Source organism: Cyprinodon tularosa, unplaced genomic scaffold, assembly GCF_016077235.1.
Source record: "Cyprinodon tularosa strain WSP-4 unplaced genomic scaffold, ASM1607723v1 ctg406, whole genome shotgun sequence".
Lineage (NCBI taxonomy): Eukaryota > Metazoa > Chordata > Actinopteri > Cyprinodontiformes > Cyprinodontidae > Cyprinodon > Cyprinodon tularosa.
The window spans coordinates 289,200-311,201 of NW_024039126.1; the positions used below are offsets into that span (position 1 = coordinate 289,200).

General features: G+C 54.2%; 2 protein-coding genes across 3 annotated transcripts; both read right to left on the reverse strand.

Annotated features, from left to right (window-relative positions):
• Nucleotides 1-1,742: 1,742 nt before the first annotated feature.
• On the reverse strand, nucleotides 1,743-10,955 carry LOC119791952 (zinc finger protein 91). The gene is made up of 4 exons (XM_038298356.1): nucleotides 10,605-10,955; nucleotides 8,412-8,533; nucleotides 6,566-7,146; nucleotides 1,743-3,326 (listed from the first exon to the last, which is right to left on the reverse strand). Exons 3-4 carry the CDS (start codon nucleotides 7,135-7,137, stop codon nucleotides 2,489-2,491), a joined length of 1,410 nt encoding a protein of 469 aa, XP_038154284.1. The 5' UTR covers nucleotides 7,138-7,146; nucleotides 8,412-8,533; nucleotides 10,605-10,955; the 3' UTR covers nucleotides 1,743-2,488.
• A 1,000-nt stretch (nucleotides 10,956-11,955) lies between these two features.
• Nucleotides 11,956-21,333, reverse strand: ncoa4 (nuclear receptor coactivator 4). 2 transcript variants are annotated; one of them, XM_038298352.1, is made up of 11 exons: nucleotides 21,175-21,333; nucleotides 19,047-19,161; nucleotides 18,400-18,540; nucleotides 16,522-16,613; nucleotides 16,313-16,421; nucleotides 16,160-16,240; nucleotides 15,951-16,076; nucleotides 15,021-15,653; nucleotides 14,724-14,951; nucleotides 14,550-14,642; nucleotides 11,956-12,467 (listed from the first exon to the last, which is right to left on the reverse strand). In XM_038298352.1, exons 1-11 carry the CDS (start codon nucleotides 21,210-21,212, stop codon nucleotides 12,462-12,464), a joined length of 1,662 nt encoding a protein of 553 aa, XP_038154280.1. In that variant the 5' UTR covers nucleotides 21,213-21,333; the 3' UTR covers nucleotides 11,956-12,461. The 2 variants fall into 2 exon arrangements, with proteins under 2 accessions (XP_038154280.1, XP_038154281.1); XM_038298353.1 differs by lacking the exon at nucleotides 21,175-21,333 and adding an exon at nucleotides 20,464-20,619.
• Between the last annotated feature and the right edge of the window lie 669 nt (nucleotides 21,334-22,002).

Here is a 22,002-nt window from a genome sequence, read left to right on the forward strand (position 1 = left end):
GACTGTAGCGGTTCTGACCGGTTCCTCTTTTTGGGTCATTGAGGTTCCGAACCATTCAGTCAGGGTCTTAGCAGGGCTAGAAAACAGAACCATTGGACCGGGCGGTACCGACAGAACCATTGGACCGGACAGTACCAACAGAACCATTGGACTGGGCGGTACCGACAGAACCATTGGACCGGACAGTACCAACAGAACCATTGGACCAGGTGGTACCAACAGAACCATTAGACCCAACGGTACCGAGAGAACCACTGGACCAGGTGGTACCAACAGAACCATTGGACCGGACAGCACCAACAGAACCATTGGACCAGGTGGTACCGACAGAACCATTGGACGGGACGGTACCGACAGAACCATTGGACCAGGCGGTACCAACAGAACCATTGGACCAGGCGGTACCAACAGAACTATTGGACCGGACAGTACCGACAGAACCATTGGACCGGGCCGTACCGACAGAACCATTGGACCAGGTGGTACCGACAGAACCATTGGACCGGACGGTACCGACAGAACCATTGGACCAGGCGGTACCAACAGAACCATTGGACCGGGCCGTACCGACAGAACCATTGGACCAGGTGGTACCGACAGAACCATTGGACCGGACGGTACCAACAGAACCATTGGACCAGGCGGTACCAACAGAACCATTGGACAGGACAGTACCGACAGAACCATTGGACCAGGTGGTACCGACAGAACCATTGGACCGGACGGTACCGACAGAACCATTGGACCAGGTGGTACCAACAGAACCATTGGACCGGACGGTACCAACAGAACCATTGGACCAGGCGGTACCAACAGAACCATTGGACAGGACAGTACCGACAGAACCATTGGACCAGGTGGTACCGACAGAACCATTGGACCGGACGGTACCGACAGAACCATTGGACCAGGTGGTACCAACAGAACCATTGGACCGGGCCGTACCGACAGAACCATTGGACCGGGTGGTACCAACCTAAACAGAGCAGAGGTTGACCAGAAGCTTCTGTCTGTTTTGGAGATTAGGGCGATGGCAGGGAGGCCTTCCCAGTCCACCTTCAGAGCCTTGGACTGGGTGGACACCAGCAGGAGGTCCATAGGCCCTGGACAGGGTGGACACCAGCAGGAGGTCCATAGGCCCTGGTTCTGCTGGAGGTTTCTTCCTGTTCAAAGAGAGTTTTTCCTCTCCACTGTCGCTACAAGCATGCTTAGAGTGAGGAATTGCTGAAGAGTCAATGAGTCGATGCAATCAACTGGTTTTCCTTAGATAGAAAACTTTGAATCAACCTGACTGGATGATCTGGTTGATCTGGATCTATAAAGTGCCCTGAGCTGAGATGATGTGAATTGGAGCTATAGAAATGAATTGAATAGAATTGAACCAGAAGCCAGTGGGAACCAACAGACTGTAGAACTTCCTGATTTCCATCCTGTTGGATCAGAACCATCTAGAATCTGTAGATAAACCTCAGAAGGAGCGTTCATGGCTCCGCCTCCTTTAACCCAAACACCAGGGGTCTCCACTCCCACCTCAGACTCATCCATCCTGGTCCTCTGCCTGCCGTCGCTGAGCACCCCCTAAGCTCCTCCCCCTCTGGTGACGATCCTCCTGTTCTACAGAAAAACAACTAAATCACCATGGCAACCCAAATGATTTGTAAAGAAGTCAGCTGCTGATCAGAGCTGATCGCTCCGTAACAGGAAGCAGCAGGAGGTAAACAGGAAGTGGAAGCAGACAGGAAGTAGTTTTAATTTTTATTACAAAACGCGGGACAATAACAGGTGAACAGGTTTATTCTAAATGAAAACACGATACAATGATGAACGTCGTTCTCTATGCCCACAGAGCCAAACCCAAACAAACCAACACAACCAGGGCAGGGGGCGGGGCTTCAAGGGGGCGGAGCTTCAAGTGCTGCTTATTTTCTAGAGACTGGGGGGGGGGGCACATTTATAAATAAATCACTATTAAATTAACTCCCATTCACAGTTCAAAGTGAGGACGAGCAGGAACTGAAAAGAAGGGGCGGGGCTTACACAGGAAATGCTTTTATTTTGTCAACAGGTGGAAGTTTAGCGAGTTCAGATCACTAACCATCGCTCACCATCCAGCCAATCAGCAGTCCGTTTACTGAGGAGTCTGTGTCGGCTGTCTCCGTTTCCCATGAGGCTGAGGGAGGTGAGGCGGGATTGTCTGAGGGAGGGGCAGGTAGTGGGCGGGGCCAAGAACAGGTGGTGAAGCTAAAGGTTCCAACCATATATGGAAATCCTCCACCGAATGTCCATATATGGACGTCCTGCTGCCATCGAAACCGAAGAACCAGTTCCTGAAACCTGGAGAACTCAACATCCCAACGGGTCCAGAACATTTCTGAAAGTGACCTCAGCTGGTCCCACAACCAGTCAGCGCTGGTCCAGAACCGACCCAGAACCGACCCGGATCCGGTTCAGAACCCATCCTGAACCGGCCCGGAACCGACCCGGCGCCTCATTCAGAGTCAGACTCCAGCGGGGCGGTCTCGTCCACCACAGGTAGGCTGCGGGTCTTGGCGGCGGCCTGCAGGTGGGCCTTCTTGTGGCGGGAGAAGCTTGAGGAGTGCATGAAGGTCTTGTTGCAGGCGGTGCACATGTAGGTCTTGGTCTTGGAGGCCGGGAGTCCAGTCTTGGAGTGGATCAGCTTTCCCGGGCCGCCGCCGCTGCCGTTACCGTGCGTCTGCTGGTGGCGAACCAGCCTGGAGGGATGATTGAAGGTCTTCCCGCACTGGTCGCAGGAGTGGCGGCGTGAGTCGCCGTCTCTGCCCGATGAGCCTCCCATGTCGTCGCTGGTGCGTTTGGGGGGCCGTCCTCCTCGGCGGCGGCGGTTCTTCTTGCACAGAGTGTAGAAATTGGGCTTGTCGCGGGAGCAAAGCTTCAGGCGGATCTTCAGGTCGGACGAGCTCTCGCCGAGGTTCTCCTTCCCTGGCGTGTAGCTGTCCAGCAGCTCCTTGACGTGGGTCACCTGATGCTTGGACAGCAGCGTGGATGTCCTGAAGCTCATGTCGCACTGGGGGCAGGCATAGAACTTGTCGGTGGCGGCGGGGCTCTGGATGATGGCGGTGGCCACGTGCTGCGGTTTCTTGGCCTTTTTGTTCTTGGTGCCGATCTTGAGGGTGTGGCGCAGCGTGGCGGGGGAGGGGTCCAGCGCAGCGTCCTTGGCGAGGCCTTTGCCCTTCTTGTGGATGAGGCGATGGCGTGACAGGCTGGAGCTGTGGTTGAACTCCTTCCCACAGATGTTGCACGGGTGAATGCGCCGCTTCCCGTGAAGCCGCAGGTGGCTGCCCAGCATCCTGTAGGGAACAGAGACACGGTCAGACCCTCAGCATCAAACTGACCCGGTTAGTCCTGCTGGCAGCTAGTTTATTTCAACTGGCCTCGTTAAACCGGTTCCTAGAACCGCTTAGTCCCCACCCACACTAACAAAACAAACCCTCTCTGGCCTTCTACATATTCAGCTCCCTGAAGCTTCTGTCTCCTCTCCGTCCAGTTGGAGCAGACCCAGGTACTACCCCCCCCCCCCCCCCCCCCCCCCCCCAGGAACCAGAATCCTGGACTCTATCAGAACCATCACCAGGAACCACCACCAGGAACCAGACTCCTGGACTCTATCAGAACCACCACCAGGAACCACCACCAGGAACCAGACTCCTGGACTCTACCAGAACCACCACCAGGAACCAGACTCCTGGACTCTACCAGAACCACCACCAGGAACCAGACTCCTGGACTCTACCAGAACCACCACCAGGAACCACCACCAGGAACCAGACTCCTGGACTCTATCAGAACCACCACCAGGAACCACCACCAGGAACCAGACTTCTGGACTCTACCAGAACCACCTCCAGGAACCAGACTCCTGGACTCTACCAGAACCACCACCAGGAACCAGACTTCTGGACTCTACCAGAACCACCACCAGGAACCAGACTCCTGGACTCTACCAGAACCACCACCAGGAACCACCACCAGGAACCAGACTCCTGGACTCTACCAGAACCACCTCCAGGAACCACCACCAGGAACCAGACTTCTGAACTCTACCAAAACCACCACCAGGAACCAGACTTCTGGACTCTACCAGAACCACCTCCAGGAACCAGACTCCTGGACTCTACCAGAACCACCACCAGGAACCAGACTCCTGGACTCTACCAGAACCACCACCAAGAACCAGACTTCTGGACTCTACCAGAACCACCACCAGGAACCAGACTCCTGGACTCTACCAGAACCACCACCAGGAACCACCACCAGGAACCAGACTCCTGGACTCTAACAGAACCACCTCCAGGAACCACCACCAGGAACCAGACTCCTGGACTCTACCAAAACCACCACCAGGAACCAGACTTCTGGACTCTACCAGAACCACCTCCAGGAACCACCACCAGGAACCAGACTCCTGGACTCTACCAGAACCACCACCAGGAACCAGACTCCTGGACTCTACCAGAACCACCACCAAGAACCAGACTTCTGGACTCTACCAGAACCACCACCAGGAACCAGACTCCTGGACTCTACCAGAACCACCACCAGGAACCAGACTCCTAGACTCTACCAGAACCACCACCAGGAACCACCACCAGGAACCAGACTCCTGGACTCTACCAGAACCACCACCAGGAACCAGACTCCTGGACTCTACCAGAACCACCACCAAGAACCAGACTTCTGGACTCTACCAGAACCACCACCAGGAACCAGACTCCTGGACTCTACCAGAACCACCACCAGGAACCAGACTTCTGGACTCTACCAGAACCACCACCAGGAACCAGACTCCTGGACTCTACCAGAACCACCACCAGGAACCACCACCAGGAACCAGACTCCTGGACTCTACCAGAACCACCTCCAGGAACCAGACTTCTGGGTTTGACTAGAACCACCTCCAGGAACCAGACTCCTGGACTCTACCAAAACCAACACCAGGAACCAGACTTCTGGACTCTACCAGAACCACCTCCAGGAACCACCACCAGGAACCAGACTCCTGGACTCTACCAGAACCACCACCAGGAACCAGACTCCTGGACTCTACCAGAACCACCACCAAGAACCAGACTTCTGGACTCTACCAGAACCACCACCAGGAACCAGACTCCTGGACTCTACCAGAACCACCTCCAGGAACCACCACCAGGAACCAGACTCCTGGACTCTACCAGAACCACCACCAGGAACCACCACCAGGAACCAGACTCCTGGACTCTACCAGAACCACCTCCAGGAACCACCACCAGGAACCAGACTCCTGGACTCTACCAAAACCACCACCAGGAACCAGACTTCTGGACTCTACCAGAACCACCTCCAGGAACCACCACCAGGAACCAGACTCCTGGACTCTACCAGAACCACCACCAGGAACCAGACTCCTGGACTCTACCAGAACCACCACCAAGAACCAGACTTCTGGACTCTACCAGAACCACCACCAGGAACCAGACTCCTGGACTCTACCAGAACCACCACCAGGAACCAGACTCCTGGACTCTACCAGAACCACCACCAGGAACCAGACTCCTAGACTCTACCAGAACCACCACCAGGAACCAGACTCCTGGACTCTACCAGAACCACCACCAGGAACCAGACTCCTGGACTCTACCAGAACCACCACCAAGAACCAGACTTCTGGACTCTACCAGAACCACCACCAGGAACCAGACTCCTGGACTCTACCAGAACCACCACCAGGAACCACCACCAGGAACCAGACTCCTGGACTCTACCAGAACCACCTCCAGGAACCACCACCAGGAACCAGGCTCCTGGACTCTACCAGAACCACCTCCAGGAACCACCACCAGGAACCAGACTTCTGAACTCTACCAGAACCACCTCCAGGAACCAGACTCCTGGACTCTACCAGAACCACCACCAGGAACCACAACCAGGAACCAGACTCCTGAACTCTACCAGAACCACCACCAGGAACCAGACTTCTGGGTTTGACCAGAACCACCACCAGGAACCAGACTCCTAGACTCTACCAGAACCACCACCAGGAACCAGACTCCTAGACTCTACCAGAACCACCACCAGGAACCAGACTCCTAGACTCTACCAGAACCACCACCAGGAACCAGACTTCTGGGTTTGACCAGAACCACCACCAGGAACCAGACTCCTAGACTCTACCAGAACCACCACCAGGAACCAGACTCCTAGACTCTACCAGAACCACCACCAGGAACCAGACTCCTAGACTCTACCAGAACCACCACCAGGAACCAGACTCCTAGACTCTACCAGAACCACCACCAGGAACCAGACTCCTAGACTCTACCAGAACCACCACCAGGAACCAAACTCCTAGACTCTACCAGAACCACCACCAGGAACCAGACTCCTAGACTCTACCAGAACCACCACCAGGAACCAAACTCCTAGACTCTACCAGAACCACCACCAGGAACCAAACTCCTAGACTCTACCAGAACCACCACCAGGAACCACACTCCTGGGCTCTACCAGAATCCGCTCCAGCAACCAGACTTGTGGGACCTTTTGGACTCACCTGCTGCCTTTGAAGCTCATGCCGCAGTGGGGGCAGGTGTAGCGTGCGTCGTGGTGCGTGGGCTCCAGGGTCCTCTTGGAGACCACCTGGGACCCGCTCTTACCGCTGTGGGTCTGCTGGTGGCGGTACAGGCTGGAGGCGTGGCTGTAGCTCTTTCCACAGTAGTTGCAGCGGTACTGCCGCCCCTCCGGCTCGTAGTAGTCCTGATCCAAGTCCACCTCGCTATCCAGAGGGCCGCTCCCTGCCTCCAGCAGCACCTGGGTCTCCTCTGCATCCTCGTCCTCCTCGTCGGAGTCTGTCTTTATCTCCACGCTCTGCTCCGTCACCTCGCAGGGATAGACCTCCTCGTACGGGGCGAAGAAGGCCTCATCAGCCTCGATCTTAAGCTGCTCCTCTGAGAGCTCCTCCGGGTCGTCCGAGTCCTTCTTCACGCAGGAGATGGTGAACTTGGAACCGACCTCGGCCCACTTCACCACGTACTCGATAGGCTGCGTGTCGAGTTCCACGGTGATGAAGTCCGCTCCCAGAGCATCGGACTCCGACACGGTCAGCTCCGTCTCCGAGTCCTCCATCCTGAAAGGCTGAGGAGGAAGAGGAGCAGGTCAGGAGCAGGCAGACTCTCAGAACTTCAACCTGTCTGTGTTCTGGTCATCTAAGGGTCTGGGTGGTTCCATCAGGGACTCGGATCCAGAGGAACCAATTAACCCTGCAGTTATTGCCTAAGAGTTCCCAGTTTAAGGTTCTGGAGCTGCAGACTAACCGGATCCAGGACCTGTTAGCTGGTTTTGGCTTTGATGCCTTTCCTGACCCATCGGACTGACCGATAAACAACCTGTCTGGATTCTACTGGGTCGCAGCCCTTAGGAACTCCACATGGAACTGGATCCTTCCTGAGGAGGAACCGGGAACCAGCCCTTTCCGGGGAGGAACCGGGAACCAGCCCTTTCCGGGGAGGAACCGGGAACCAGCCCTTTCCAGGGAGGAACCGGGAACCAGCCCTTACTGAGGAGGAACCGGGAACCAGCCCTTTCCAAGGAAGAACCGGGAACCAGCCCTTTCCGGGGAAGAACCGGGAACCAGCCCTTACTGCAGGTGCCTGTACCAGGTAGTAATGTTTATTTCTAAAGCACCTTTCACAGACACAGAGGTCACACCGTGATTCACAAAATTACTACTCAAATTAAAATACATTTACAGTCATAAAACCACCATAATCTACTAGAATTAAAATGCAGACAATGCAGAGCAATGAAAGCAGAAGGTGAAGCAGGACACATGGCAGACCTGATGGTCCTCAGTGGGACCATCTGAGCCTTTAGAGCCCAGCAGCAGCTGCAGACTGAGCAGCTTCCAGTGAAGGTTGACTGTGATCAGTAGGACCCAGAAGAGACCCTACGGTTCCACCGAGGAGGCTCCGCTGAACCAGAAACATCCATCTGATCAACTGAGAACAGATCTAGATCACGTAGGTCTGGACTCAGCGGCTTCTTTACTTCCTGTCATCCTGCTGTTCACCAACTAGGCGCCAGAGGGCGCCCGACTGCTCAGTGTCATCATTAAAGCCGCTTTTTTCCTTCACTGCAACATTTTATTTCCCACGGCATGAAGCCGAACCGACACTAGAATCGAGGCGGTTCTGGAACCATCCTCATCTACAGCTGGACCTGCTCCACCGAAACGCGCGCCCCGGAGGAGTAAAACTGCTCCTTATTTCAGAGGAGTTCCGGGGCCGGGCGGCTGTCAGGAAGCAGGAGCAGCTGCTCTCCTTCCCGGCGGGAACTGTCAGAATAAAAACCCGCTTCTAACCACGGAAGAACCAGAACCGGGCCGCGGTTCGTTTACTCACCGAGATTCTGCCGTTAAACGGTGAAATCCACCGGAGCTGGCCGCGACAATAACAGGAAGCCGCCGCCGGGACACGGAGCTCCGAGAGGAAGGATTAAATGGTCCAGACGACCGGAAGAGGGCCTTCAAAATAAGAGCACGGTCAAGTTACTAAAATGATGGATGTTAAAGAAAAGAGCAAAGTAGAGATAACCTTTAATACAGCAGATAGAAACAGGGATATAGATCCACACTAAGTTCAAAATATTAACATTAATATAAAAGAATAAAAGAACAACATTGTTTCCTGTGACCGAGGAGGCTAGTTTAAAAATGCACCAAAGATAACATGCTAAACAATGCTAATATGCTAAACTATGTCAACATGATAAACTATGCTAATATGCTAAACTCTGTTAAAATACTAAACTATGCTAATATGCTAAACTATGCTAAAATGCTTAATTGTGCTAAACTCTGCTGATATGCTAAACTCTATTAAGATGCTAATCTCTGCTAATATGCTAAACTCTATTAAGATGCTAAAATCTGCTAATATGCTATACCCAGAAAACATGCTAAACCCTGATGTTAACATGCTAAACTCTATTAACATGCTAAAACCTGGTGTTAGCATGCAAAACTATGCTAATATGCTAAACTCTGTCAACATGATAAACTCTGCTAATATGCTAAGCTCTGCTAACATGCTAAACTCTATTAACATGCTAAATTCTGGTGTTAACATGCTAAAACCTGATGTTAGCATGCAAAACTCTGCTAATATGCTAAACTCTGTTAACATAATAAACTCTGCTAATATGCTAAACTCTGCTAACATGCTAAACTCTGCAAACACGCTAAACTTTGCTAACATGCTAAACTCTATTAACATGCTAAATTCTGGTGTTAACATGCTAAAACCTGATGTTAGCATGCAAAACTCAGCTAATATGCTAAGCTCTGCTAACATGCTAAACTCTATTAACATGTTAAATTCTGGTGTTAACATGCTAAAACCTGATGTTAGCATGCAAAACTCAGCTAATATGCTAAACTCTGCTAACATGCTAAACTCTGTTAACATGCTAAACTCTGCTAATATGCTAAACTCTGCTAACATGCTAAACCCTGATGTTAACATGCTTAACTGTGATTGCTTATCAATGAAAACTTCAGGTCACGAAAGGTAGCAAATGAATCCATTGTGGGATCAGTACTGCTGGAGTGCATAGTTAAGTACAGAGTAAATCAAATATTGAAATATAACAAATTGAAATATATACGCTGTGTGACGTATATTTGCGCATGCTCAGAGCAGTCAAAGTAACTATCACAAGGCGATTGAACTTGATGTATTTCTGTTTTTTTATTTTTAGAAAATGCAATATTGACGAAAATAGAAAGATATACAAAAAGAAACCCATGCCTCTAAAAAATACAAAAGAATAAAAAAAGTAAGAAAAAGGAAATATTACCACCGGAAGTTATTCTGTTTGTGCACGCGCAAATGAGCTGATGGTACGGATCGTGCTACCGGTACGGATCGGGTAGCGACACCTGGTTCAGTTTTTAATAACTAGCTTAATGTGATAACTTAAGCTAACCCCTGAAAGTGTGTCTTTAAATCAGAGCTGGATCATCCTGTTCCCATCAGTCCCTGTTCCCATCATTAGGTTCTGGATCTGGTTTTGTCTCCAGGAAGGTCAGGCAGCTGTATGATGTCCCACAGGGCTCAGGTCCAGTCAGGCGCCCCCTGCTGGTCTCATGCTAAGAAAACATGGCGGCACCCTAACCCTAACCTCCTGCCCTGCAGGTCCGAGTCCCAGAACAGAACCGAGGCCTGGAGAACAGGACCACTGAAGGCGGTAAACGCGCCTTAGACCCGCCCATTAGTCCACAGCTGATGACAGATTCATGTCATCACCTGGATGACTGGATCTCTGCAGGTTCTGCAGAACCAGGTCAGAATTTGGGCCGGTTCTGTTAAATCTGGATCACATAAACTCGTTTGGACCGGCCTGTGATTGGCTGACAGGTTCTGCAGGTTGCCATGGTGATGCCAGCTGTGGGTCCCTCCCTGATGGAACCATAATCCAGATGTTTTCCACCTGAACTGGGTCGGTTCGGCAGAATCAATCAAGATGAAGACAAACTATCGGATATAAAGATCACCCCTCCCCGTGCCCTGTGACGTCACCCTACCTAGCCTCACCTGGACAGCAGCTTCCTGCCCCCCCTCAGGCCGGGATGAGGATGAGGAAGGTTAGGCGCGGGGCGCTGCGGGGTCTGAAGCTACCGCACCGTGTTCCGGACGGAGCTCCGATGGCCTCCGGCTGCTTTCCGGTACCTTCTTCAACCAGCAGACCGAACCCGATCCGCCGCCTCCCGCTTCCGAAGCGCCAGCAAGCATTAATGGTTCGGACCCGACTTACGATCCGGAACCGGTTCCGTCGTCCTGGTTCCGTCCGGTCGCCTCTGAGTCACTGGTTCCTGCCGCAGCTCGGTCACATCTCAGCCGCGGAGCGGAGCGGCGCGCCTCCAGCCAAAGTCAATGAGGCGCTGCGGCGGAGAGGCGGCGGCTCCGCGGTGCTTAAAGCGAGCCTGGCTCTGATTGGTCAGGCTCCTGCGCAGCCTCACTCTGATTGGCTGGAATGCTTAAAGGTTAAAGTGTGCCGATAAAACTCGCGAGATGAAGCGTCACTGTCTCAGATTTTCTTCCTGTCTTGTTTTGGTTTTAAAATTTAACTGAAAGCGGTTCCTGTGTAAGGAGTCAGAGAGCAGAACCATTTAGGATTGGTTCTGGTTCTGCTCCTTTGGTTAATCCATGTGATGTTCTGGTTCTGATGAAATGCTGCAGGGGTCCAGAAGGTTCTGGGTTCTACTGTGTCTCGAGGTTCTCTGGGACCAGAACCTCTCTGGACCAGTTCTGGTTTCACTGTTGGATCCATCAGACTGATCCGGTCCTGGTGATCCAGGTCCGGGTTCTGATCCCAGAACTGTGGTCGCCCTGGGCCCATCTGGGAAGGGGAGTGGTGGTCCTGCGGGCTGCAGTGGGGCTGAGCGCCCAGCAGGAGGCGCTGTCTGGCTCAGGAACTCCGCAGCAGCTTTGCTCTAACAGGGACCAGCTGGGGGGGGGGGGGGGATTCATGGGTCCATTTCACACCCAGAACCCAGGTCCCTGCTGAGGAGCCCCCTGATGTCACAGTGATCTCATCGCTGCATATCAGTGGGCTCCTGATGGTGGGTGGGGCCTTAAGCAGGAAGCTTATCAGCACCAGGGGTCCAGCTGGTTCTGATGGATTAAAGGCTCCAGAACATGACCCGGGCCCCCCTCCTTCCCGGCTGCGGTACCAGAGGAGCCTCTCTGCTGCAGACGCTCCCTGATGGAACCAGAACCTCCTTCAGAGGAGCGTGGGCGGCGGCGGTGATGCATCAGATCTCTCTCCTCTTCCCGTCCAAAGGATGGCTCAATCAGAACCTCAATCCGAGCTCCGCCCATCAGAACCACTGATTGGCTGGATGCCTGCCTCAGTAATGCCATCAAAGAATTACCAGACTCAGGATGATGATGTCAGCATCTTTTATTACTGCAGATTATAAATGACATCAAGCCCCGCCCCCAAACAACCAGAGAAAGCACCAATGGCTGCTGACGTGTCCTGGCTAAGCATCCTGGGAAACGGAGTTCCTCCTTCCTCCATCACGTCAGCAGAGGAAAAACAATAAAACACTTCTAGAAACTTTCTATTAAAACTAAAGAGTTGATCTAAAACTACCCCCCCCCCCACTTTGATAAACCACACCCCCTATGAGCCGCCCCTTCCTATTGGCTGGAAACATACACTGAGTGATGGGGGCATTTCCTGATCAACATGAGCATAAAGTGACAAAGTTCTGCTACATCCCATCCTGATGATCATGTCTGGATCCTGGTCAGTGGGTGGAGCCTCAGGGTGGTGATGTCACAGGCAGAAGGCGATTATTTGATCAATGCTGCTGTGTGCGGTCATCAGCAATAAAGTGACTTCAGAAGAGAGAGAAGAAGAAACGGCCTCCTCAACGCCACACATCACATCTGGAAGCAGACAGGAAGTGATGTTACAGGCAGGTTCTAGGTGTATTCTAAGCCTGATCTGGATCTGATCAAGACCATCCTAAGCCCGACGCCCAGTGCAGAGCCCCCCCCTTACCCGACGCCGTGTTGCTAGCCCGTTCTGGTCGTGTTCCTGTTCCTAGCCCGTCGTGTTTCCTAGCCCTCTCCGGGTGTGGTCGTGTTTCCTAGCCTGCTACGGTCGTGTTCCTGTTCCTAGTCCGCTCCGGGCGTGGTCGTGTTTCCTAGCCCGCTCCGGTCGTGTTCCTGTTCCTAGCCCGTCGTGTTTCCTAGCCCGCTACGGTCGTGTTCCTGTTCCTAGTCCGCTCCGGTCGTGTTCCTGTTCCTAGCCCGCTTCTGTCGTGTTCCTGTTCCTAGCCCGCTTCTGTCGTGTTCCTGTTCCTAGCACGCTTCTGTTGTGTTCCTAGCCCGCTTCTGTCATGTTCCTGTTTCCAGCCTGTCGTGTTCCTGTTTCTAGCACGTCGTGTTCCTAGACCGCTTCTGTCGTGTTCCTGTTTCTAGCCCGCCGTATTAGTGTTCCTAGCCCGTTGCGGTCGCGTTCCTGTACCTAGCCCGTTGCGGTCGCGTTCCTGTACCTAGTCCGCTCCGGTCGTGTTCCTGTACCTACTCCGCTCCGGTCGTGTTCCTGTACCTACTCCGCTCCGGTCGCATTCCTGTACCTAGCCCGCTCCGGTCGTGTTCCTGTTCCTAGCCCGTCGTGTTTCCTAGCCCGCTCCGGGCGTGGTCGTGTTTCTTAGCCCGCTCCAGTTGTGTTCCTGTTCCTAGCCCGTTGCGGTCGCGTTCCTGTTTCTAGCCCCTTGTGTTCCTAGCCTGTTGCGGTCGCGTTCCTGTACTTAGTCCGCTCCGGTCGTGCTCCTGTTCCTAGCCCGCTCCGGTCGTGTTCCTGTACCTAGCCCGCTCCGGTCGTGCTCCTGTTCCTAGCCCGCTCCGGTCGCGTTCCTGTAACTAGTCCGCTCCGGTCGTGTACCTGTTCCTAGCCCGCTCCGGTCGTGCTCCTGTTCCTAGCCCGTTGCGGTCGCGTTCCTGTTTCTAGCCCCTCGTGTTCCTAGCCCGTTGCGGTCGCGTTCCTGTTTCTAGCCCCTCGTGTTCCTAGCCCGTTGCGGTCGCGTTCCTGTTTCTAGCCCCTCGTGTTCCTAGCCCGTTGCGGTCGCGTTCCTGTTTCTAGCCCCTCGTGTTCCTAGCCCTCGTGTTCCTAGCCCGTTGCGGTCGCGTTCCTGTTTCTAGGCCCTCGTGTTCCTAGCCCGTTGCGGTCGCGTTCCTGTTTCTAGCCCCTCGTGTTCCTAGCCCGTTGCGGTCGCGTTCCTGTTTCTAGCCCCTCGTGTTCCTAGCCCGTTGCGGTCGCGTTCCTGTTTCTAGCCCCTCGTGTTCCTAGCCCGTTGCGGTCGCGTTCCTGTTTCTAGCCCCTCGTGTTCCTAGCCCGTTGCGGTCGCGTTCCTGTTTCTAGCCCCTCGTGTTCCTAGCCCGTTGCGGTCGCGTTCCTGTTTCTAGCCCCTCGTGTTCCTAGCCCGTTGCGGTCGCGTTCCTGTTTCTAGCCCCTCGTGTTCCTAGCCCGTTGCGGTCGCGTTCCTGTTTCTAGCCCCTCGTGTTCCTAGCCCGTTGCGGTCGCGTTCCTGTTTCTAGCCCCTCGTGTTCCTAGCCCGTTGCGGTCGCGTTCCTGTTTCTAGCCCCTCGTGTTCCTAGCCCGTTGCGTTCGCGTTCCTGTTTCTAGCCCCTCGTGTTCCTAGCCCGTTGCGGTCGCGTTCCTGTTTCTAGCCCCTCGTGTTCCTAGCCCGTTGCGGTCGCGTTCCTAGTCCGCTCCGGTCGCGTTCCTAGTCCGCTCCGGTCGCGTTCCTAGTCCGCTCCGGTCGCGTTCCTAGCCCGCTCCGGTCGCGTTCCTAGCCCGTTGCAGTCGCGTTCCTAGCCCGTTGCGGCCGCGTTCCTAGCCCGTTGCGGTCGTGTTCCTAGCCCGTTGCGGTCGTGTTCCTAGCCCGTTGCGGTCGTGTTCCTAGCCCATTCTAAGCCCTTTCCAGCTGTTGGCACCCGTCCCTAGCCCATTCAGGAACCCACCTGGACTGCAGACCCATGTAGCCACTGGTTCTTGTCTCCAGTCACCTTCATGCAGGAGAACAGCTCACAGACAGCAGGCAGAACCAGACGTTCCTGCACAGGAAACACAGTGAGGTCACAGGAAGCACAGGTGGAGCTGGTTCTGACCCGCTCTCGGTCAGTCTGACCCCTTACCTGGGCCTGGTTCCTCTTCTTCAGGAGCCACTTGTCACCTTCCTCTTCCTCTGACGGTCGGACCGGACCTGCTGAGCCCAGCTTCTTGTCAGGAAGCACCCAGAGGTCCGGGTTGAGGGGGTTCTGGAACGGGGTCTGGATCTGGGCACTGTGCCTCCTCCTCAGCTGCTCCTCCTGCTCAGCACCTCCTTTGCTTGGATGGAGCCAGGCCTCCAGGATGGCCTGAACCTGAGTGGAGCAGAAAGTTAGCCAGCCTGTCATCAGAACCAGTTCAGACGGACCAAGCCGAGCCCTTACCTTCTGCTCCTGCTCCCGGTGGAAGGGAGTGGGCGGGGCATTCTTGCTGACGACCACGCCGTTTTTGTCCCACCCCTCCTGCTGAAGCAGCCAGCGGCTCAGCGCCTCCTTCCCACAGTTCTCCTCACAGACGCAGTCAGCATAGGAGGAACACGGCTCATTGGCCTTGCAGCTCTGCCTGACCGGCGCCACCTGCTGTAGCCACAGCTCCAGGGCTGCGGCGGGGGCGGGGCCAGGAGTGGGCGGAGTTTTCAGGCACTTGAGCTGGCCCAGGTTCTCGATCTCCACGGCTTTGGTGGTCTGGCAGCAGGAGGAGCAGTCGGCGGGCGCCCGGCCAACCAGCCACTCGCTGGATGACCAGCTCTCATCGAAGGGCTTCATCACGTGGCGCCAGCGCTCTGCATCAGTCATCTCCATGGCGACGGTGGGCGGGGTGATCAGCCAGTCGCTCAGCTCCTCCTCCTCAGAGGAGACCAACTCTGACTCGTCAATCTTCTCGATGGAGAACGAGGAGCTGCAGCTGCTGCTGGTCCGCTCCCTGCTGCCCTGGTCCTTCAGGAGCCACGCCTCCAGGTCCCTCAGCTGACCCCAGGCCTTCAGGAAGTCCATGGAGGCCAGGACAGGACAGGAAGTCTGTCAGGAAGACAAATCCAGCTCAGTCAGGTCCACCAGAACCAGCGGCGCCGCTGTGGGACCGGTTTTGGTACCCAGATGTTTATGTTATTATGTTTACTACCCTAGAACAAAGTCTACCACCCCCCCCAGTCCTTTCAGAACCACTGATCCTGCGGTACCAGAACAAAGGAACGCCTGTAAAGGACACCGCACCGCCGCCCGGGTCAGAGGTAAGTAGAATCCACTCTAACCCGGCAGAACTGTTTTCAGAACGGTGTTCGGGGCTGGTTCTGATTACCTGTTCCCAGAACTCACCTTGTTCTCCTTGTGCTTCAGCAGCCAGTCCTCTGGGTTCCTGCTGGACTGGTAACCAATGAGAGGGCTGCTGGTGGATGGGCGGCTTCCCAGCAGCCAATCACCTAGAGCCGCCTGCTCCGTCCTCTGGAGACACACAGAACCGGTGAGCAGAACCAGAACCTGGCAGAACCGGGTCAGGAGGAACTGGAGCTGTGAGACAGACTCACCTGTTTGCTGGCAGCGAGGAAACAAGTCTGCGACGGAGGTCCCTGAGGGGCGGGGCCAGGACAGGACACGCCCTCCTCCACCTGGAGAGCAGAACACAGCGGCTCAGAACCAGAACTCTTCCACACTGAGGCACTCTAACAGCAGGGCGGTACCTGGGCGCTGATGCTGCCAAACGAGGTGATGGCCTGCCTCAGGGAGCGAGCGTCGGCATGGAAACGAAGCTCAGGTGTTTCCTCAGGGGTGAGGCTCAGCGAGGTCAACCTGCAGCAGCAGATCACAAAACAGACGCACCCTCTGGTTACACAGAGTGGGTGGAGTCACCAGAGGACACCTGAGGTCCAGTCATCCAGTGTGGGCTCACCTCTCCATGCAGCTGGTCAGCTGGTTGTTCAGGTCGTTGCTGTTGGTGGAGTTCTGCAGCTGGTAGGAGATCACATCAAACTGACCTCTGAGCTGCAAACAGAACCAGAACCGACCGGTTAAAAACCCAGAACCAGACCCGCTGCAAACCCAGAACCAGACCCGCTGCAAACCCAGAAACAGACCCGATGCAAACCCAGAAACAGACCCGCTGCAAACTCAGAACCCAGCCTGTAGATATAGAACCCAGCCTGTAGATCTAGAACCCAGCCTGTAGATCTAGAACCCAGCCTATAAACCCAGAACCCAGCCTATAAACCCAGAACCCAGCCTATAAACCCAGAACCCAGCCTGTAAACCCAGAACCCAGCCTATAAATTTAAAACCCAGCCTGTAAACCCAGAACCCGCCTGTAAACCCAGAACCAGGCCTATAAATGTAAAACCCAGCCTGTAAACCCAAAACCAGGCATATAAATTTAAAACCCAGCCTGTAAACCTAGAACCAGGCCTATAAACCCAGCCTGTAAACCCAGAACCAGGCCTGTAAATTTAAAACCCAGCCTGTAAACCTAGAACCCAGCCTATAAACCCAGAACCCAGCCTATAAACCCAGAACCAGGCCTATAAATGTAAAACCCAGCCTGTAAACCCAAAACCAGGCATATAAATTTAAAACCCAGCCTGTAAACCTAGAACCAGGCCTATAAACCCAGAACCCAGCCTGTAAACCCAGAACCCAGCCGGTAAACCCAGAACCCAGCCGGTAAACCCAGAACCCAGCCGGTAAACCCAGAACCCAGCCTGTAAACCCAGAACCCAGCCTGTAAACCCAGAACCCAGCCTGTAAACCCAGAACCCAGCCTGTAAACCCAGAACCCAGCCGGTAAACCCAGAACCCAGCCGGTAAACCCAGAACCCAGCCGGTAAACCTAGAACCCAGCCTGTAGATCTTGCACCCAGCCTGTAGATCTCGCACCCAGCCTGTAAACCCAGAACCCAGCCTGTAGATCTAGAACCCAGCCTGTAGATCTAAAACCCAGCCAGTAAATCTAAAACCCAGCCTGTAGATCTAGAACCTGTACATCTAGAACCCAGCCTGTAAACCCAGAACCAGGCCTGTAAACCTAGAACCCAGCCTGTAGATCTCGCACCCAGCCTGTAAACCTAGAACCCAGCCTGTAAACCTAGAACCCAGCCAGTAAACCTAAAACCCAGCATGTAGACCTAAAACCCAGCCTGTAGACCTAAAACCTGTACATCTAGAACCCAGCCTGTAAACCCAGAACCCAGCCGGTAAACCCAGAACCCAGCCGGTAAACCCAGAACCCAGCCTGTAAACCTAGAACCCAGCCTGTAAACCTAGAACCCAGCCTGTAAACCCAGAACCCAGCCTGTAAACCTAGAACCCAGCCTGTAAACCTAGAACCCAGCCTGTAAACCTAGAACCCAGCCTGTAAACCTAGAACCCAGCCTGTAAATCTAGAACCCAGCCTGTAAATCTAGAACCCAGCCTGTAGATCTAGAACCCAGCCTGTAGATCTAAAACCCAGCCAGTAAATCTAAAACCCAGCCTGTAGATCTAGAACCTGTACATCTAGAACCCAGCCTGTAAACCCAGAACCAGGCCTGTAAACCTAGCACCCAGCCAGTAGATCTAGAACCGAGTCTGTAGATCTAGAACCTGTAGATCTAGAACCCAGTCTGTAGATCTAGAACCCAGCCTGTAAACGTAGCACCCAGCCTGTAAACCTAGCACCCAGCCTGTAGATCTAGAAACTATAGCTCTAGAGCCAGGCAGTGAACCAATCAGAACCAGTCTCTCTTGTGGTCGTTCAGAGCACAGTCCCACAGCGACCCGGTTGGGCCCGGTCCATTACCCGGTTCAGCTGGTGCAGCTGTTGCTGCAGCGTCTCGGCCTTCATCTGCTCCAACAGCTCCATCTGCTCCAGTAGCCAAACCTCCCTGCAGCGCAGCGCCTCTTGCTGGCGGCTCACGCAGCTCTGCAGCTCACAGCGAACCTGGAGGACAGACAACAAGCTGAGCTCTGATTGGACGGCGCCATGACAACACAGGAACTAACCGCTCTGAACCTGGACCAGAGGAGAAGCAGAAACCAGGGCCCGGGACCTTACCCTGATCCAGGGGATGAGCGGCACGGCTGCAGGTCCAGCTGGGTCCAAACTCAATCTGAGCCCCTCAGCATGTGGACCGGTCTTATACCAAACCAGGACCAGAACCACGCCCCATACTCCCTCCCTCTGACTCAGCCCGGGATCACAGAGCTTCTGATTCAGCCAGAGGGGGATCAGGCTGTGGTTGTTGTGGCCCGGCAGAACACAGGCCCAGCTGAGCCAGGATCAGCAGAACCAGGACCAGCTGAGCCAGGATCAGCAGAACCAGGACCAGCTGAGCCAGGACCAGCAGAACCAGGCTGCCTGCTCTTTGTCACCAGAGGCCTGGAGCCGGCCCGGTTCTGACAGAGCTGCAGTTTGGGTCTATAGGGTGAACCGGGGCAGACACTGACCTCTCTGGCGTTGTCCCTCAGCTGCTGTTCGGCCCGCAGCACGGCGCTGATGGCGTTCTCCAGCTGCTCCTGGGCCTGCTGGCACAGCCCGGACCCGCTCGGCGCCGGAGACATCCTGCAAGGAACAAAAACATTAAACGGGTCAGACCACAAACAGTGAGAAAGAGCGGTTCTGACCCACTGGCCTGGATGCTAGCTTAGCTTAGCGCTAACCCTTTAGGTTCTGGGAGAAGGTCCACCTGCTTTAACCGGGTCAGGCGTCCCTCAGAGGTGCTATGGACCAGAACCGCTCCTAGCCTGACGGTCAAAGCCCTGAGCGGTTCTGTTGGTGGAGCTTTAGAGGATCAGGGTCCAGAACCACCGGACCCCTGACTCACATGTTTGTTCAGACCGCAGCCCTGAGCCGTGGGTCTGGGTGGGATTAGCGGCACCCAGCAGGATCAGCGCAGTCACCGCGGTACGCCACCAGAACCACAGGCTGGGCGGTACCAGCAGGATCTGAGAGGGCGGGGCACACAGATATCAGCTGGAAGAGGCTCAAGGTGCTGATAACAACCCTCTCTATCGCCATGGAGACCAGGCCAACATGGAGGACAGTGCCGGACAGAACCAAGGTCCTCAAGCTCTCGCTGAACCGGTCAAAAGTCCAGAACTATCGACCCGGTTTGTTTACAGGTTCCAACAAATACTGGACTTTAACCAGGCCATCAGAACTGCACTCGGACCTACATCTGACCCAACCCGTTCCGCTGGGACCGGGCCTCCCTGAACCCCAGACCGGTCCGAATGTAAGAGTCTGGGGTGGTTCTGCTCACCAGACTTCCAGCCAACCGGTACCAGACCTCTGTATGCTCTGCCAGTTTGGATCGCAGTGAGCGGTTTTCAGAAGGTTCTGAGGTCCAGTATCAGCACCAGACAGAGGAACCCAAACATCTCAGCTGAACTTTGACCCTTCCTCATGGATTAGGGACACGCGTCAGCAGAACATCCAGGCTGAACCAGCAGAACACTCTGTTCCCCTCAGGAACTCCCAGAACCACAGGTCTCAGAACCATAGGTTCCAGAACCACAGGTCCCAGAGGTCCAGAACCACAGGTCCCATGTTCAGCAGAACTCAAGAGGTCCAATCCCTGAGCAGACAGCTGACCGAGCAGAACCAGCCGGCCAACATCAGTTTCCTTCTCTGATCAGCACATCTATATCAAGTTTTCTACAATCTCCTCCTTAGTGGGTCAGGGGTCCGTTCTGGTGAAACCCAACAGAACCTCTCAGGCCTGAAGCTAAATGAGCTCAGGCCCAGAGAACCTAGAACCGAACCAAAGAGGCAGAAACTTCCAGCAGGTCTTTCCTCAGACCAGGGCCGGGTCCCTCAGACCAGGACCGGGTCCCATAAACCAACAGCAGCTAACTAACTCACCTCATTTTCCTCTATGATTTTCCTTCTCAGACAAAAACAGCTCCTGCTCGGAACAAATGCTTCCGCTCTCGCGATATCTGAACTGAGCGCTGCCTAAGTCAGAGCCGCCATTACAGGCTGCAGTTCAGCACGTAGACGCCACATAACGGGGAGGGGGAAGAACAGCCTGGAACAGCCACACAGCAGCGAGGTAAACAAGCCAATAGACAGCAAGGGTGGGGGAGGGGCAGAGACTGGAACAGCCAGGGCTGAGGAGGGAGGCTGCCGCGACCCTGGAACAGCCCGCCTGTTCGCTGGAAAGATAAAATGTCGGAAGAGGAACCAGCAGCAGTTTCTCTAGATTCCACTTTCCGCCATGTTTACTTTGTCCTCCATAAAATAAACAACGGAAACAAGCTGCTGTGTTTACAGAAAGCCGCACTATGAGCCCGAACCGAACCTCTTCCCGACCGAACAGCACTGCTGACGTCAGAGCTGCTTTGATAACAGCTACTAGTCAAACTATAACCAGAGGTTACTAAACAACTGACCTGTTTACCAGTGACACTGATCTGGATCGGAACCAGAAGAACTGTCTCACTGAACAGGATCGGAACCAGAAAAACTGTCTCACTGATCTGGATCGGAACCAGAAGAACTGCTAGCAGAACTGAAGCCTTTCTTTGACATTCCTCGCTAGCAGCTAGCTGAGCGGCTCACTGATCCACTTACCGCGAGGCTTTGCGCTGCAGGGTCCACTCGGAGGTCATAAACGGTCCGAACCAGTTCGGTGTCACTGCAGGCGGAGGAAAGTGATCAGTGAAAGCCGGTGTGTGTCGGTAGAGTCCCGGCGGCTGAACCCAATGTCACTGCGTCACGGAAATATGGCGGCACGTGTCGCGATAGCTGAAAGCTAGAGTTGGGCGCCCCCTGCTGCAGGCGAGGAGCCCTACAACCAGCAGACTGATAATAGAAACAATAGAAGCTGGATTTATTGTCCCTGTGTGGGACATTAAAGTTGGAAAGCAGTAAAGTTAGAGGGACAAGATGGAGGCAATGGTGGAGAGAAGAGATGTGAAAATATATTTGATAAACATAAACCATGTTCAACAAGCAAAATTGTATATTTAATAAACATATATGTATATATATATATATATATATATATATATATATATACACTATATTGCCAAAAGTATTTGCTCACCTGCCTTGACTCACATATGAGCTTAAGTGACATCCCGTTCCTAATCCATAGGGTTCAATATGACGTCGGTCCACCCTTTGCAGCTAGAACAGCTTCAACTCTTCTGGGAAGGCTGTCCACAAGGTTTAGGAGTGTGTTTATGGGAATTTTTGACCATTCTTCCAGAAGCGCATTTGTGAGGTCGCACACTGATGTTGGACGAGAAGGCCTGGCTCTCAGTCTCCGCTCTAATTCATCCCAAAGGTGTTCTATCGGGTTGAGATCAGGACTCTGTGCAGGCCAGTCAAGTTCATCCACACCAGACTCTGTCATCCATGTCTTTATGGACCTTGCTTTGTGCACTGGTGCACAGT

Bases quoted from the DNA above. Each gene is read 5' to 3' on its own strand.
- ncoa4 (XM_038298352.1), bottom strand. From the start codon at position 21,212: ATGACCTCCGAGTGGACCCTGCAGCGCAAAGCCTCGCG. The intron at 16,614-18,399 runs GTAATGGACCGG...TTCTGTTTGCAG, and splicing joins AGCTGCACCAGCTGAACCGG to CTCAGAGGTCAGTTTGATGT. The intron at 16,077-16,159 runs GTGAGTCTGTCT...GTGTGTCTCCAG, and splicing joins TCCTCGCTGCCAGCAAACAG to AGGACGGAGCAGGCGGCTCT.
- LOC119791952 (XM_038298356.1), bottom strand. From the start codon at position 7,137: ATGGAGGACTCGGAGACGGAGCTGACCGTGTCGGAGTCCGATGCTCTG. The intron at 3,327-6,565 runs GTGAGTCCAAAA...TGTTCCCTACAG, and splicing joins ATGAGCTTCAAAGGCAGCAG to GATGCTGGGCAGCCACCTGC.